This window comes from Cervus canadensis, chromosome 31 (genome assembly GCF_019320065.1).
Source record: "Cervus canadensis isolate Bull #8, Minnesota chromosome 31, ASM1932006v1, whole genome shotgun sequence".
NCBI classification, from domain to species: Eukaryota; Metazoa; Chordata; class Mammalia; order Artiodactyla; family Cervidae; genus Cervus; species Cervus canadensis.
The window spans coordinates 32,953,228-32,969,754 of NC_057416.1; the positions used below are offsets into that span (position 1 = coordinate 32,953,228).

A 16,527-nucleotide genomic window follows, 5' to 3' on the forward strand; every position below is an offset into this window, starting at 1 on the left:
ATTCATCTGATTACATACTCTTTTCATTCAAAGGTCTCTTTTTACATGTCAGAATCACATCTCCCCATTTCTCCGAATTTTAATTTTAAAGGCCTCCCGATCACATCAGTAGGTCTCTTGCCAAACCAGCTCTCCCAGCTTAGTGAGATGGATTTCAGTTTTGCCAGGGTGCCCTCAGTGTATTACTCAGGATGTCGGGACAACTAGCGAGGCATCGCAGGTGCCCAGATCATATGAATGAACTGGAGTGAGTGGTTCGGAAGGTCATGGGAGGCCCTCCAGCCTGTCACGGGTATGTCCCGGCAAGGTGGCCTTAGCCCTGTCTGGCTCTCTCACGTTTCCCTAGTTCTCATTCTCAAAGTCACTTCTACAGCCTGGGCCAACTTTTAGCTTTCTTCATCACCCTCTGCAGGAGGTCTGATGGCCTGGGAAGGTGATGGGATGATTTCTCTTGGGTCACCCCAAGGCAAATTTGCCTACACAGACATCCTATGCAGGTGTCTACTATAAAAAGTGACTACTAGTCACTGCAGTGAGAGACATGATGGTCTCAGCCTGCAACTTCCAAAAGCAACCCCAACAGCATCTTCCACCCTCTACACTCCTTAAACATGTGGCCTGGATTCTCCTCTCCTCAAGGGGTGAAGCCTGTGTGATGTATGTGGGCTTGTGACATGCCTGTGACCAGTAGAACTCAGCAGAAGTGACACGGCATGACTTCCCAGGCGTGGTTAGAAAACATGATGCATCTGTCACGGTGTGCACTGAGTCATGATGAAAAAAAAGTCCACTGGAGTCACCGGGGCATTGAAGAGGATGTCAGACCACACAGAGAGGCCAAGTGTACCCCATTGGGCACTTGGCACAGGGGTGAATAAGCCCCTGGGAGAGTCTTAAGTTCCCACTGCCCAGGCACCTTCAGCTCCATCTCCTCGGCTGAGGACCCAAGCACTGTGAAGCAGATAGCCATCTCTGCTGGGTCTGGCCCTGATTCCTGCCCTGCAGGGCCGTGCACACAGTACAATGGTTATTCTATGCCACTGAGTCTGAGTGATTTGTTACTTAACCATGGTAACCAGAAAAGTGATATCATAAAAATGATCGATAATAGAAAGTGCAAGGTGTAAGGAATCACATGAATGTTTTAGTCATTGGTTGAATTTCTTTTGTAGTTGAATTTCGTCTGCCTGATAAGTAGAGCTCAGCTTCACTGCTTTCCTCCCCCAAAGGGAGCTTTCCAAGATTCCTTTTTTTTCTGAGCTCAGCTTTAGCACAAGTTGCTTCTTCCTTTTCTCCACAAAGTCCTCTTTTCCAGGAATTTTCTGGCCTGGAGTCACGCCTGAAGCAGTGCCCAAGGCAGGGGAGGAGGCAGGGCCGAGGCAGAGCCTCTTTGCTCTAGAGCTGCAGTTGGCATATGAGAACCGTCCGCGGTGACTTTTATCAGCAGTCTCCTTCCAACGCACACAGGGTTTTCCCTTCACAGTTTTACCCAGTTCTCACTGCTGACTGGAAATCAAACCCAGACAGTCCTATTTCCATATCCTGACTCTCCCCAAGACAGAAGTCCATCACCACGTCACACACATGGACCTTCACACTGCACACTCGCAGGACCCAGGTTCAGCTCTCCTGTTATGGTGGTGAACAAGCAAATCAACCAGGTCAGAGCTTTGGGCTCCGTTGGAAGGCTAAACTATGCTCTGATTTCCAGGCTTCCAAAATATGAGTAAGTCTGGATTTCAAGCCCGTGTGGTTATTAACGGCCCTTGTTCTCCGAGTTTAACTCTCAGAAAAGCTGAGGGATAATTATTCTCTCTGAAAAGCCGTGGAAACTGTTGCCTTGTATTTTCTTCTGACACAACACCACTTCCAGCTTACCCTTTGTCAACTGCAAATTGGCACTTACCAAGAGCATTGCCAGCAAGTAAACAATAAAGGCATTTGCCATCTGCCTCCACGGAGATTGAACCCCATGCTGCTATAGCTGTTGACCTTCAACAACCCCCGAGGGAGTTCAGCGTGGAGTGAGGCGCTCTGTGCTCCTGGGAATCCGGTGGGACAGATCTTTAGATAGTTGGATGTTTTTAGGAACAGATTTTATGATCTAAATCCTTGTGTCTCCTCATATCTAGAGAAACTCTAAATCCCTTCGTGATGACATCAGATCCTCATGACTAACAAAAACCTTTCGTAAAATGGGTGCTTCATGGCCTTGAATTCCCCCTTCACCAAAACCTTATATATTGACTTTCCCCCACTGCCACTTTAGAGCAGCCTCTCAGGTATCTGAAGTGCTGCTTCCCCAGCTGCATTCCTCACTTTGCCCCAAATAAAACTTAACTCACAACTCTCTAGTTGTACATTTTTTTTTAGTCCACACCTTAGTAGATGTAGGGATTGTTCTTTGATTAGTGATGAGGGGGTCAAAATGTTTGCCTCTGACAGTTTGGTACGTGTGAATGCCCTTCACATTACTGATTACTTCTGATTACTTCATTTAGTTCTGTCTAAGATATTTTCCTTCTTAACTTCTGAATTTATTTTTTAAGTTTTTATACTTTAAAATTTTTCTTAATTTTTAAATTAGAGGATAATTGCTTTAGAGTGTGTTATGTTGGTCTCTGCTGTACAACACCACCAATCATTCATAATTATTTATATATAGATATGGGCTTCCCCGCTGGCTTAGCTGTAGAGAATCCATCTGCAATGCAGGAGATGTGGGTTCAAACCCTGGGTCAGAAAGATTCCCTGGAGGAGGAAATGGTAGCCCACTCCAGTATTCTTGCCTGGCTAATCCCACAGCTACAGTCCATGGGGTTGCAGAAGAGTCAGGCACGACTTAACAGCTAACAACAACAGTGTGTGTGCATGCTAAGTCGCTTCAGTCGTGTCTGACTCTGTGCAACCCTATGGACTGTAGCCCACCAGGTTCCACTGTCCATAGGATTCTCCAGGCAAAATACTGGAGTGGGTTGCCATGCCCTCCTCCAGGGGATCTTCCCAACCCAGGGATTGAACCAGTGTCTCTTATGTCTCTTGCATTAGCAGGTGGGTTCTTTACCACTTGGGCTTCCCTGATAGCTCAGTTGGTAAAGAATCCATCTGCAATGCAGGAGACCTGGGTTCAATCCCTGGGTTGGGAAGATCCCCTAGAGAAGGGAATGGCTACCCACTCCAGTACTCTGGCCTGGAGAATTCCATGGACTGTATAGTGCATGGGCTGGCAAAGAGTCAGACCCTGAGCGATTTTCACTATCACTGATATCACATGTTCTTTTACTTTTTCTTTACCACTAGTGCCACCTGGGAAAGCCGCAACAACAGCCATGTATATATATCCTCTGTCTCTTGAGCCTCCCTCTCCCCGCCCATCCTAGTCCTCTAGGTCGTCAACTTGTGAACTTACTTTGTCTAAATCCAGGTGGAAGAGAATTAACACTGGAAATCTTCTCTTCAAAGAGCATACAATTATATGACCAAGGGACCAAGTTCATGTCTCTAAAGTTGTTTTCGCTCATGGACTAGTGACACACAGTAATCTGAGTAAACCCAAATTATCTGAGCCATCATCTCTTCCCTTAAATATAATTTCATCCTGTGAGTGCAGCACATCTTAAGGCAAGCACACACATATATACACAGGATACTGAAGAGTTTTACAAATCTTCACAGAAGATTTCTTAAGGCTGTAAGCAGAAATATGCATTGCACATCATACATTGAAGATATCTAAAAATCTACAGTGATCATTACTGTTTTATATAGTGAAAGGTCACTCAGATTTGCTTATATATACATTTTAAATTAAAAGAAAAAAAATTTTTTTGGCTGCAATGCATGTGGAATCTCAGTTCCCCGACCAGGGACTCAATCCGAGGCCTCTGCATTGGAAGTGCAGAGCCTTAAACACTGGACTGTATATTTATAACCCTTGCTCTTCACTCCTTTGTATACATTTATTTTTTTGCCTATAAGATTTGCTCTAGTGAGAGTCTCTGTTGCTGGCAAGTTCATCTAAAAATTGCCTTATTTTTCCATTTATTTATGTTTTATTATTTTTATGCTTATTTATATCTTGCATTTTTGCTAAAGGAAATGGCAACCCACCCCAGTGTTCTTGCCTGGAAAATCCCATGGACAGAAGAGCCTGGTAGGCTGCAGTCCATGGGGTCGCAAACAGTTGGACACGACTGAGCGACTTAATTTCATTTTTTTTTTCATTTAAATATTCTTCGGTGTTGAGTACATCAGTAGTAGTTCCCTTTGTTGCCTCTGAGAAGTCTGTCTCCTGTCTTCTTCCCTGTCTTGTCGTTTAGTCACTCAGTCACATCCAACTCTTTTTTGCGATCCCGCAGACTGCAGTCCGCCAGGCTCCTCTGTCCATGGAATTCTCCTTGCAAGAGTACTGGAGTGGGTTGCCATTTCCTCCTCAGGGGATCTTCCTGACCCAGGGATTTAACCCCTTGTCTTCTGCTTGGCAGGCAGATTCTTTTCCACTGAGCCACCAGGGAAGAAGCCCTTCTCCCTGTCTACTTGTCTTCTTTAGTCTGCCTATTTTCTGTGTTGTTCAGTTTATTACCCCTTCACAATATTATGCTTCTGTACTTGATAGAATTCATTACCCTAGAAAATCCTCAGCCATGAAACCCTCACAAACTCCCACCTCACTCCCTTTCTGCCTCCTACTGGAACTTTTCTTTTTCTTTTTTTTTTTTTTAATATATCTAAACAATTTTTAAATGTTGTGTTGTTTCTGCCCTACAACAATGCAAATCACCTACAATTATATTAATACATACATCCCCTCCCTCCCTCCCTAACGTCCCCCACCACCCATCTCATCTCTTCAGGTCCTCACAGAGCACCAGACTGGGCTTCCTGTGTTACACAGTAACTTCCTGTCAGCCATCTTACACCTGATAGAGTATCTCTGTTGATGTTACTTCCTCCATTGTTCCATTCCATCCCTGTGTCCACAAGTCTATTCTCTACATCTACTTCCTGCTGGAACTTTAATTCCAGGTGTTAGACCATTCCTCTTTGTCTTCCATTTTCCTAAAAATCTTGCTGCTGTTTTCCATTTCTTTCTTTCTCTGGGCTGCATTTTGGACTACTTCTTCCCATCTAATTAGATTCTTTACTTTTCAAACTGCTTCTGACCTACTACTAAACACACACCCTGAATAGGTTGTTTGATTTTTCATTTCCAGAAGCTGTTATTCTTTTCAACTCTCTTTTCTTTTTGTAATTTTCTGTTTCCTATAAATGCTTTCAAGCTTGCTTAAATGTGGGTGAGTGTGGTTCTTTATAATCGATAGGTGTGGTAAGTATGATAAGTTTAATGTTTGGCACTTGTTTCTGTTTCCTTTCTTTGTTCTCACAGTGGTTGTCATGTCTTTTTTTTTTCTATGCGTGACCTGTTTTGTTTTTCTACTTTGTAATGTTGTTCTTGAAATATCATTTGTAGGCAGGCTTTTGGGACTAGGATAGAGAAATATTTGTATTTGGTTCTTTCTGGCTCTTGGGAAAACTAAAATTCTGGATCATCATCTTAGATCAATTTGAGCAAGTAAAGACCCATGTGTCAATCTGTCAGCTGAACCTGGGCTAAAAATATGCAAAAACTATGGTCCCAGCTTCTCAGGAACAGAGTTTTCTTTTTTTTAAGTCCTGTTTTGCTTGGTGCAAAAGTTAGCTCTAATGCTTTCTCCTGTGGCAAGCAGGAGTGAATTGAGGGCCTGACTCATACAGAATTTGAGGGTACAGCATCTGGGTCTCCCTGGATAAGATGAGGAGAGTGTGGAGTAAAATTTCTCACCAAGGCTGGACCCAGGGCTCCTACCATAGCCGCTAAAGCAGAGCCCGGGTGAACCTGAATTGACAGATGCTTTGAGGGAAAAGTGTCTCTCCAGTTCGGTTTTCTGCATCCCTGAGTTTCTCCTTTCTTTGCATTTTTGCTTAGTGACTCCTTGCTGGTTTTTTGGCTCTTTAATTGTCTTTAGGATGCTTTCACATTTATCCAGCTTTTCCTGTTTGTTTGTTTTCAGTGGAAGGATAGGTCCAAGTAAAACACCATTCTGTTATCACAAAGGGAAGTCTCTTTTGGGAGTACTGTTTGTGTCTCTTCCTTCCCTTGTGTTTCTCCATCACTTCCTCTGCACCTGGCTGTCATCATCTCTTGCCAGGACTCCTACAGTAGCCTTCTGCATCCTCTCTCTCAACTGCTTTTTTCCAGTCTAATCCACACTCTATACACAGCCTGAATTGATGTTTAGGAGTGCAAATCAGGTTGTGTCACTTTAGTTCTGAAAACTCTTCAGTTTCTCTCCAAGCACAGTCCAATATGGCAGCCTCTAGCCACCCATGGCCGCTGAACACTTGCTACATGGCCGGTGCAACTGAGGAGTTAAAGTTTTAGCTGCATTTAATTTTAATTCATTGCAATTGAAATTTAAAAAAAAAAAAAAACTGAATCAGTATAATTACTTTTCTGTTAGACACAACTTTAATGTTAGAAAGATTCACTTTCACTTAATTGTTGAAAATTCAGCATCCAAATTAAAATACACTCTAAGTATAAAATAAAATTTAAGTCTATAAGAATGTACACAGAATTTCAAATAATTATTTTTAGAACCCTCATTAATAATTTTGTGTTGGACACATTTGAAATGATAATATTTTGGATATTTGGAGTTAACTAAAACATGGTATGTTATTAATTTTTCCTTTTTTTTTTTTACCTTTTGAAATATCTCTAGTAGAAAATTTAAAACTGAATGTATCCATCAGGCTTCCCAGGTGGTTCAATGATAAAGATTCCACCTGCCAATGCAGGAGATGTGAGTTCGATCCCTGTGGGAATTACACACACACGAAAAAGATACAGTTCGGATGGATAGTTCAGTTATACATCTATAGGGCTTTGTTTTGGATGTTGGTAACAGGTGCTTTCTTTTCTAAGTTGTTTCAGTCATGTCTGACTCTCTGCAACCCTCTGGACTGTAGCCTGCCAGGCTCCTCTGTCCATGGGATTCTCCAGGCTAAAATACTGGAGTGAATTACCATGTCCTCCTCCAGGGGATCTTCCTGACCCTGGGATTGAACCCACGACTCTTGGGTCTGTCTCTTATGCCTATGTGTCCTGCATTGGCAGGCGAGTTCCTTACCACTAGTGCCACCTGGGAAGCCCCTTACTGACCTGCATGGGACCAGCATGAGCATTAATAATGTCATGTGAAAATGCTGCTGTGATTCTGGGTCTGTGGCTTTTAGTACTGACCCAAAGCAAGGATTTGCTGAATTTTGTTTTGTTTAAAGGCCACTTCTCAGTATAAAACTCAAATATTCTACCTCTGAAACATAGAAATAGCAAGTTTCCTTTGGTTTTCCAAGAAAAACAAAAATAGGATAAAATTTTCATGAAATGAGCGTGAACTAATCAAGGACAGACATTGCATTTCTCTTCAGATTCACTTAAATGCAAAAGAACAAGATACTCAACCAAAATGGTTTGTGTTTTTCAGAACAACAAGGAAAGCTTTGAAAGACATGACCCCCATTCACTAAACATACCTGAGCTTGGCCATCAAGCAGAAGCTGCCGTCCAAGGGTCATTCTCTGCTCTCCTAGGAAGACAGAGGGAAGGACACGGGGGAGGCTTAACTCAGCTGTGTCCTTGGAGCTTCTGTGCTCCCTGTAGGATAATGTCACTGGCTTTCAGGAACTGCCCTTCCTAGTGCAAATGTACACACATATGATCCAGAAGTAAGACTACTTACATGGCTTTCATCCCTCACCAGTCCCGTGTTAATAGATGCTCTCTATCTGGTTTAGAGAGAAATACCATCCATCAGCCTTGGTAGGGATTCTAAGGCTTTTCCACACTGGCTATGGATACACCTGCTCCAGTCTTCTTGCTCCCTCTTGTGGCAGAATTCCTTTAAGCATTGTGCCTGCCTTCTTTTGATCTCCCAAAGACAGGTCTGGAGCTGATATTCTTCTCTAGGTTCCCTCTATGCGTGTGTTCCCTCAGTGGCTCAGTTGTGTCTGACACTCTGCAGCCCCATGGACTGTAGCCTGCCAGGCTCTTCTGTCCATGGGATTCTCCAGGTAAGGATGCTGGAGTGGGTTGCCATTTCCTTCTCCAGGGAATCTTTCTCACCCAGGGATCCAATCTGGGTCTCCTGCATTGCAGTGGGATCCTTTACCCACCGAGCCACCTGGGAAGCCCATCTTATCCATGGGTGACTGTCTAAATCAATGTTCTTTGTGGGGAAGAGAAGAAAACTCTTATTCAGCCATGAGGATGGCATCACTCTTGCATTTCCCTGATTTGTAATGAGTTAACTCTCTGTGTATCTGGGACGGAGGAGTGGAGAAGCCCATGTTCTTGTGTTTACTGAGCATGTCCCTGTTTTGTGAAATGCATGGCTTTCCTTAATTTTGGAAGTGTCTTTTATCTTTAACTCATTGCTTTTAGTCAGCTTTTTGGTACACCCTGGAGGGTGATTGTTGTTAGTTATGTGTTGCAAATGCCTTGGATTGTCTTATTCTGCCTTTTGAAAGCCAACATTCTTCATTTAAATATAGCCAGAGTATTTGCCCTTTCTTTACAGCAGTCTATTTTTAGGAAGTCTTATGTAAGATATAAATTCATAATCAGAGGTCATAAATATATTTTTCTATGTTTTCTTCTGAAATTGTTTATCTTTCACCCTTCAGCCCTTAATACACATTTAATGATTATCTCTATAGAGCATGACATAGGAAATACATTCAATTTCCCTTCTGTGAATCATCACTAATCTGCAATATTAGCATCGTCTTACACCAGATTTTCTTAAACAAGTGGATCTCTTTCCAGGCTCCCTATTCTATTTCATTGTTTCTTTGTCTTTCCCCATATCAAAACCATCTGTCATAAGAGAACTGTAGCTTCACAGTATTTCTCATTATCAGGTAAAGAACTGCCCCCCACACACACCTTTGCTCTTCTTCTCCAGGGATGCTTGTCTTACCTTTGACACTTTGCCTTTCATATAATTGTAGAATCAGCTTGTCAGATTCCAATTTTAAAAAAAAATCTGTTAAGAACTTTGCTCAAATTGCATTAAATCTATATTCTATAATTTGGAGAAAAATGACATGGTTTTGATGTTCTCTCTGGTCCTTCTGATCAGGGCAAGTGGAGAGATGGAGACTGAAGACATGATGTCAGCAGTCCCAACCATTTTGGTATTAAGGAACTGGTTCATGGAAGACAATTTTTACACAGGCCGGGGAGATGCTAGCAATGAGGAATGGCCATAAATACAGGTGAAGCTTCACTGGATCACCTGCCACTTACCTCCTACTATGGAGCCCGGTTCCCAACAGTGTACCGATCTGCACCTGTGGCTCAGCGGTTGGGGACCCCTGCATTAACATGCTCCCCAAATCATATCTTTACATTGCTGGGTATTCCTCTATTGTCACAGGGCCTAAAATTTACCCAGAGAACTCTTCTTCAGATACATTTCTTCTTCTAGATTTTTCTTTAGAAAAATTTTCTTTAAAAACTTCTAGAGTTTTATTTCCCATCAACAAAGACATTTCTTAAACTTCTTTGATTTCTTTCACAATATAAGAGATTTAGATATCTTCTACCTTATGGTTACTCTATGTTTTTGTTTCTAGTGAATATTATCTTTGAATTAGGTATAATATAGTCCATTATATCTACTACTGTGGGCAGGAGTCCCTTAGAAGAAATGGAGTAGCCATCATAGTCAACAAAAGAGTCCGAAATGCAGTACTTGGATGCAGTCTCAAAAAAGACAGAATGATCTCTATTCATTTCCAAGGCAAACCATTCAATATCATGGTAATCCAAGTCTATGTCCCAACCAGTAACAGGGAAGAAACTGAAGTTCAGTGGTTCTATGAAGACCTATAAGACCTTCTAGAACTAACACCCAAAAAAGATGTCCTTTTCATTGTAGGGGACTGGAATGCAAAAGTAGGAAGTCAAGAAACACGTGGAGTAACAGGCAAATTTGGCCTTGGAGTATGGAATGAAGCAGGACAAAGGATAATAGAGTTCTGCCTAGAGAATGCACTGGTCATAGTAAACACCCTCTTCCAACAACACAAGAGAAGATGCTACACATGGACATCACCAGATGGCCAACACCAAAATCAGATTGATTATATTTTTTGCAGCCAAAGATGGAGAAGCTCTATACACTCAGCAAAGACAAGGAGCTGACTGTGGCTCAGATCATGAGCTCCTTATTGTCAAATTAAGACTTAAATTGAAGAAAGTGGGGAAAACCACTAGACCATTCAGGTATGACCTAGATCAAATCCTTTATGACTATACAGTGGAAGTGAGAAATAGATTTAAGTGACTAAATGTAATAGACAGAGTGCCTGATCAACTATGGATGGAGGTTCATGACACTGTACAGGAAACAGGAATCAAGACCATCCCCAAGAAAAAGACATGCAAAAAAACAAAATGGCTGTCTGAGGAGACCTTATAAATAGCTGTGAAAAGAAGAGAAGCAAAAAGCAAAGGAGAAAAGGAAAGATATACCCATTTGAATGCAGAGTTCCAAACAATAGCAAGGAGAGAGAAGAAAACCCTCCTCAGGGATCAATGCAAAGAAATAGAGGAAAACAATAGAATGGGAAAGACTAGAGTTCTCTTCAAGAAAATTAGAGATACCAAGGAAACATTTCATGGAAAGATGGGCTCAATAAAGGACAGAAATGGTAGGGACTAACACAGCAGAAGATATTAAGAAGAGGTGGCAAAAATACACAGAAGAACTGTACTAGAAAGATCTTCACGACCCAGATAATCACAATGGTGTTATCACTCACACTCACCTAGAGCCAGACATCCTGGAATGTGAAGTCAAGTGGGCCTTCGGAATCATCACTTCATCACTACGAGCAAAGCTAGTGGAGGTGATGGAATTCCAGTTGAGCTATTTCAAATCCTAGATGATGCTGTGAAAGTGCGGCACTCAATATGCCAGCAAATTTGGAAAACTCAGCAGTGGCCACAAGACTGGAAAAGGTCAGTTTTCATCCCAATCCCAAAGAAAGGCAATGCCAAAAAATGCTCAAACTACCACACAATTGCACTCATCTCATACACTAGTAAAGTAAAGCTCAAAATTCTCCAAGCCAGGCTTCAGCAATACATGAACTGGGAACTTTCAGATGTTTAAGCTGGATTTAGAAAAGGCAGAGGAACCAGAGATCATTGCCAATATCTGCTGGATCATCAGAAAAGCAAGAGTTCCAGAAAAACATCTATTTCTGCTTCATTGACTATGCCAAAGCCTTTGACTGTGTAGATCACAATGAACTGTGGAAAATTCTGAAGGAGATGGGAATACCAGACCAACCTGACCTGCCTCTTGAGAAACCTGTATGCAGGTCAGGAAGCAACAGTTAGAACTGGACATGGAACAACAGACTGGTTCCAATTAGGAAAAGGAGTACATCAAGGCTGTATATTGTCACCCTGCTTATTTAACTTATATGCAGAGTACATCATGAGAAATGCTGGGCTGGAAGAAGGACAAGCTGGAATCAAGATTGCCAGGAGAAATATGGATAACCTCACATATGCAGATGACACCACCTTTATGGCAGAAAGTGAATAAGAACTAAAGAACCTCTTGATGAAAGTGAAAGAGGAGAGTGAAAAAGTGGGCTTAAAGCTCAACTTTCAGGAAAGTAAGATCATGGCATCCGGTCCCATCACTTCATGGGAAATAGATGGGGAAACAGTGGAAACAGTGACAGACTTTATTTTTCTGGGCTCCAAAATCACTGCAGATGGTGATTGCAGCCATGGAATTAAAAGACACTTACTCCTTGGAAGGAAAGTTATGACCAACCTAGACAGCATATTAAAAAGCAGAGACATTTCTTTGTATACAAATGTCCATCTAGTCAAGGCTATGGTTTTTCCAGTGGTCATGTATGTATGTGAGAGTTGGACTATAAAGAAAGCTGAGCACAGAAGAATTGATGCTTATGAACTGTGGTGTTGGAGAAGACTCTTGAGAGTCCCTTGGACTGCAAGGAGATCCAACCAGTCCATCCTAAAGGAGATCAGTCCTGGGTGTTCATTGGAAGGACTGATGTTGAAGCTGAAACTCCAGTACTTTGGCCATCTGATGCGAAGAGCTGACTCATTTGAAAAGACCCTGATGCTGGGAAAGATTGAGGGCAGGAGGAGAAGGGGATGACAGAGGATGAGATGTTTGGATGGCATCACCAACTCAATGGACATGGGCTTGGGTGAACTCTGGGAGTTGGTGATGAACAGTGAGGCCTGGCATGCTGTGGTTCATGGGGTTGCAAAGAGTCAGACATGGCTGAGCAACTTAACTAAACTGAACTGATAGTATCGTTGGATCTCTCTTTGTTCCTGGCTTCAGATGAAATTGATATTTAATATAAAGCTTGAACCTAGCACTTTGATAACCACTCATTAATTCCAATAATGATTTGTTGACTATCTGGGTTTTCTATGTAGAAATCACATTATTTGAGAATAACATTGTTTTGTTATTTCATTTACCATCCTCATAACCTTTCTTTATTTTAATTTTTGTTCTTATTCTCCAGGCGAGGTGTTGCCTAACATAGTGTTGAATGGAAGTACCGTACTTGGTTTTGTCTCCCATTTTAAAAGACATTTTTAATATCTCACTATTAAGTATAGTATGTCCTGAAGGCTTTCTGTGGATTCCTTTCATCAGTTTAAGGAGGACTTTCCACCTATTCCAAATTAGCTATTTTTTTGTTTGTTTGTTTTAATCATGAAGGGACTATTTATATCTATTGAAAATTTTAATATTAAAATTATCTCACATTTGGATTTACCTAATGATCCAGTGGCTAGGACTCTGTGTTTTCACAGCAGAGGACATACGTTCCATCCCTGGTCTGGGAACTAAGATTTTACAAGCTGCGGGGCATAGTCAGAAACAGAAAAACAAATCATCTCAGGTTATTGAAATACTCATTTGACTTTCCCTCCTTAAATATGATAAGATGGGTAACACATTAAACTACCTCCAGTCATTATTGCTTCAGCAAATAATTGTGCATAGTACTCAGAGGATCTGTGGGAACAGAGCACCAAATGGAGAAGACCCAGAAATAGGGCCCAGAGAAGAGTCCAGCATGTGGAACCTTGCTGCAGATGAGCAGGGGGGCTGTGGCAGCCCTCCGAGGCCCTGGGAAGCCCCGAGGCTGATGCAAGACATGAGTTACCTGGGCCCAAGGGGCTTCAGAGAAAATGGAGATAGAGGACCAGAGACCAGGTGTGACAATGGAAAAGGTAAATTGATGATATACAGATGTCATTGATATACAGATGACCCAAACTGATGTCATTATTTGGGTTTCATAAAAAAAAAAGTTTCTGGTTTTTTTTTTTTTTTTCTTTTTGCTCAGAAACAAAGAAACATAGACAGGAATCTGGATAACAGAAACAGAGAAAGAAACAAGTCAGATCCCAGAGGGTCACAAGCATGAAGAAGAGAAAGTAAGGGTCGAAAGAGGATGGACAAAGCGGACTTCCCTGGCGGTCTAGTGGTTAAGACTTTGCTTTCCAGTGCAGCGGGTGCAGGTGCCCTGGTTAGGGAGCTAAGATCTCATACATCTCTCTCGGCCAAACAAAAAACAAAAAAAACCAACGCATAAACCAGAAGCAATATTGCAGCAATCCGCACAGACTTTAAAAATGGTCCACATAAAAATAAAGTGGATAAAAAAGAAACCCGAAGGAGCTCAGTACCAATGTGAGGATGTGCTTCCTTGCATACCAGTTAATGAACTAGTTAAATCAGTGAGCCCCACTCCCTGACTTAGGTTCAGAGCAAACTGCACAGACTAGGGAATATAGGTCGGCGAGCCTGTGTCTGGCCAGGTGCGGCAGAGCCTGGGTGGAACACCCTCCACGCTCTGTCCGGACACGGAGGGGTCAGAGGGCAGATCCTCTCTGCTTTTCTCCTTTCTGCTTCCCATGTTCTCTCAAATATCATGTCTCTTTAAAAATATGACACTAAATTTTTTAAAGATGGGCTTGACCTCCCTTTTTGGTTGTTGTTCAGAACACGGAAGAACCACAGATGGAAAAGGCCAGTTGTGCAGCTGTTTAACACTCCCGGAAGCACCAGCGAGGGGGCGACAGAAGGGGACATTCCTCCCGCTCCTGCTGCGGGGCTTCTTCCAGATTTCTCTGCAGATCAGATAGGGGAGGGGCCCGGGAGGGCTTCGGAGCCCAAGCACATGGAACATATTGCTTTCGTTGCCTGTAGTAAAGTTCACATTTTGATTGCTTCTCTAGATTACGTAGATCCAGACATATTTTATGCAGTCATCCGGATCTTCCTCTCTGGGTAAGTACAGTTCAGCTCCTCTCTGGCTTGAGACATCTGTAGCCTTTCCCAGACTTATGAGGGGGAGAAACAGGCAGAAACTTGCCAGAGAAAGAGACACCAAGTAACAAAAGAATCACCCGGGGATCCACTCTTGGGTCAAAGCAATGGGGTGCCATCTGCGGGACAAATGACACTGAAAGGTGACTATTTAGAGTGATTGTCTTGAGGCCATCCCTTTAGATTCGATTTGTATTCACCTTTCTTAGAAAACCACCTGGAGGAAGGAGGGAGAAAAAGCTCAATGTGCCACCCACAAAGCTCGACTATTTATATCCCTTTTCCCACCGCCCCCCCCCCCCCCCCCCCCCCCCATTATCCAAGCTGGTGAAGGCAAAGGCCTTAGCTGAAAAGCTTTCTTCTAACATTCCTGGAATAGCTACCCCATGACAGGTTTTTCATATTCCTGGTATTCTTCAAGATGAGATACATTTCTTACTTATATCAGCCATAATTTGACATATTTTAATGAGATGGCTTCCTATTCACATCAACTGAGAGGAATGAAGATTTTGTTTCAAGGATGAAGAGTGAAAGGGGGGAACAGTGGACGAAAGAGGTGAACGTGAAATAGTCATCACCTAGCAACCAGTCCATCCTAAAGGAGATCAGTCCTAGGTATTCATTGGAAGGACTGATGCTGAATCTGAAACTCCAATACTTTGGCCACCTCAGGCAAAGAGGTGACTCATTGGAAAAGACCCTGATGCTGGGGGGGATTGGGGGTAGGAGGAGAAGGGGATGATAGAGGATGAGTTGGCTGGATGGCATCACTGACTCGATGGGCATGAGTTTGAGTAAACTCCAGGAGTTGGTGATGGACAGGGAGACCTGGTGTGCTGCGATTCATGGGGTCCCAAAGAGTCAGACATGACTGAGCAACTGAACTGAACTAAACTGAGAGACCATCTTGATAACTAGAAGGTGCTTGAAGCACTGTTGGTAGAAAGTATGTTAAGCTGTGTCTGGATGTAGCAAGAGTCATACCTAATACCAACATCAGTAGATGTACTGATTCATCAATAGCTTTAGTGCATGGAGTCACCATGTGCATTAAGTATTTTCTCTAGATCACGTGAGTGTGTGGTGTGAGACAGTTTCAGGGAAGGCCAGCCTGGGTGTGGACCCCTCACTGTAGGGACAGAGAGTGGGAGCAGCTTTTCCAGAGAATAACTTGAGAGTAATGGATACCTGGATTATGGGGGAAAGAGAAGGACAGGGGAAGAGCAAAGGAATGGAATTGAGAGTGTATCTCAGAATTTAGACATTTCCTGTGTACCCTTCACTCCTGAAACCCCCACAAAGGGATTATCCATCCTGTGAAAGTGTTAGCTGCTCAGTCGTGTCTAACTCTTTGTGACCCCATGGATTGTAGCCAGGCTCCACTGTCCATGGGATTCTCCAGGCCAGAATACTGGAGCAGGTTGCCATTTCCTTCTCCAGGGGATCATCCCAACCCAGGGATCAAACCCAGGTCTCCCATATTGCAGTGAGATTCTTTACCATCTGAGCCACTGCAAACCCTTAAACTATGAAAGGTTGTTGCTGAATGATAAGACGCCAGGATTCTTGGCCTCTGGAGGAGACAAATTCAATCCAGGGCCAGAGACAAGGCTGGATCACTCAGAGCTTTTGTGTAATAAAGTTGCATTAAAGTATAAAGGAGATAGAGAAAGCTTCTGACATAGACATCAGAAGGGGGCCGAAAGAGTACCCCTCTACTAGTCTTGAGCTGTATGTTATATAGTCACTAGCAGTCTGTTAATGAAAAGAAAGCAATGTCTTAAAACTCAGAATGGCACCAGGCCCCTCATCCATAAGATGCATTTTGGGCTAATCTTGGCACCAGACGATTCATCCCAGGCCATAAAATGATTGACTTGAATCTTGTAGAAAGGCAGATAACCATACAAATAGTTTTGTTTACATAGATTAGGGGAACAATATCTGAGTATAATGTACTGGTTTGTCAAGTAGGTTCTGAGTCATTAGGCAGAACCGACTTGAAGACAGAGTCTGGGGTAAATGCATAGCACAGTAACATAGCTTAAGACAAACAGTTCCATAA

At 42.6% G+C, this 16,527-nt stretch overlaps 1 protein-coding gene and 1 long non-coding RNA gene across 6 annotated transcripts in view; one reads left to right on the forward strand and one right to left on the reverse strand.

The window, feature by feature from the left end:
- LOC122432569 overlaps window positions 1-8,038 on the reverse strand; it is a 34,242-nt gene extending 26,204 nt beyond the window's left edge. The window contains exon 1 of the long non-coding RNA XR_006266879.1: window positions 7,579-8,038. This is a non-coding gene — a long non-coding RNA (uncharacterized LOC122432569). The remainder of the gene's footprint in view (window positions 1-7,578) is intronic.
- The window catches only part of IDO2 (indoleamine 2,3-dioxygenase 2), a 65,145-nt gene that overhangs the window by 38,707 nt on the left and 9,911 nt on the right, over window positions 1-16,527 (forward strand). For all 5 annotated transcript variants that reach the window (XM_043454584.1, XM_043454586.1, XM_043454585.1 and 2 more), the window contains one exon: window positions 14,369-14,420. In XM_043454584.1, the coding sequence (XP_043310519.1) occupies window positions 14,369-14,420 (52 nt within the window). The remainder of the gene's footprint in view (window positions 1-14,368; window positions 14,421-16,527) is intronic.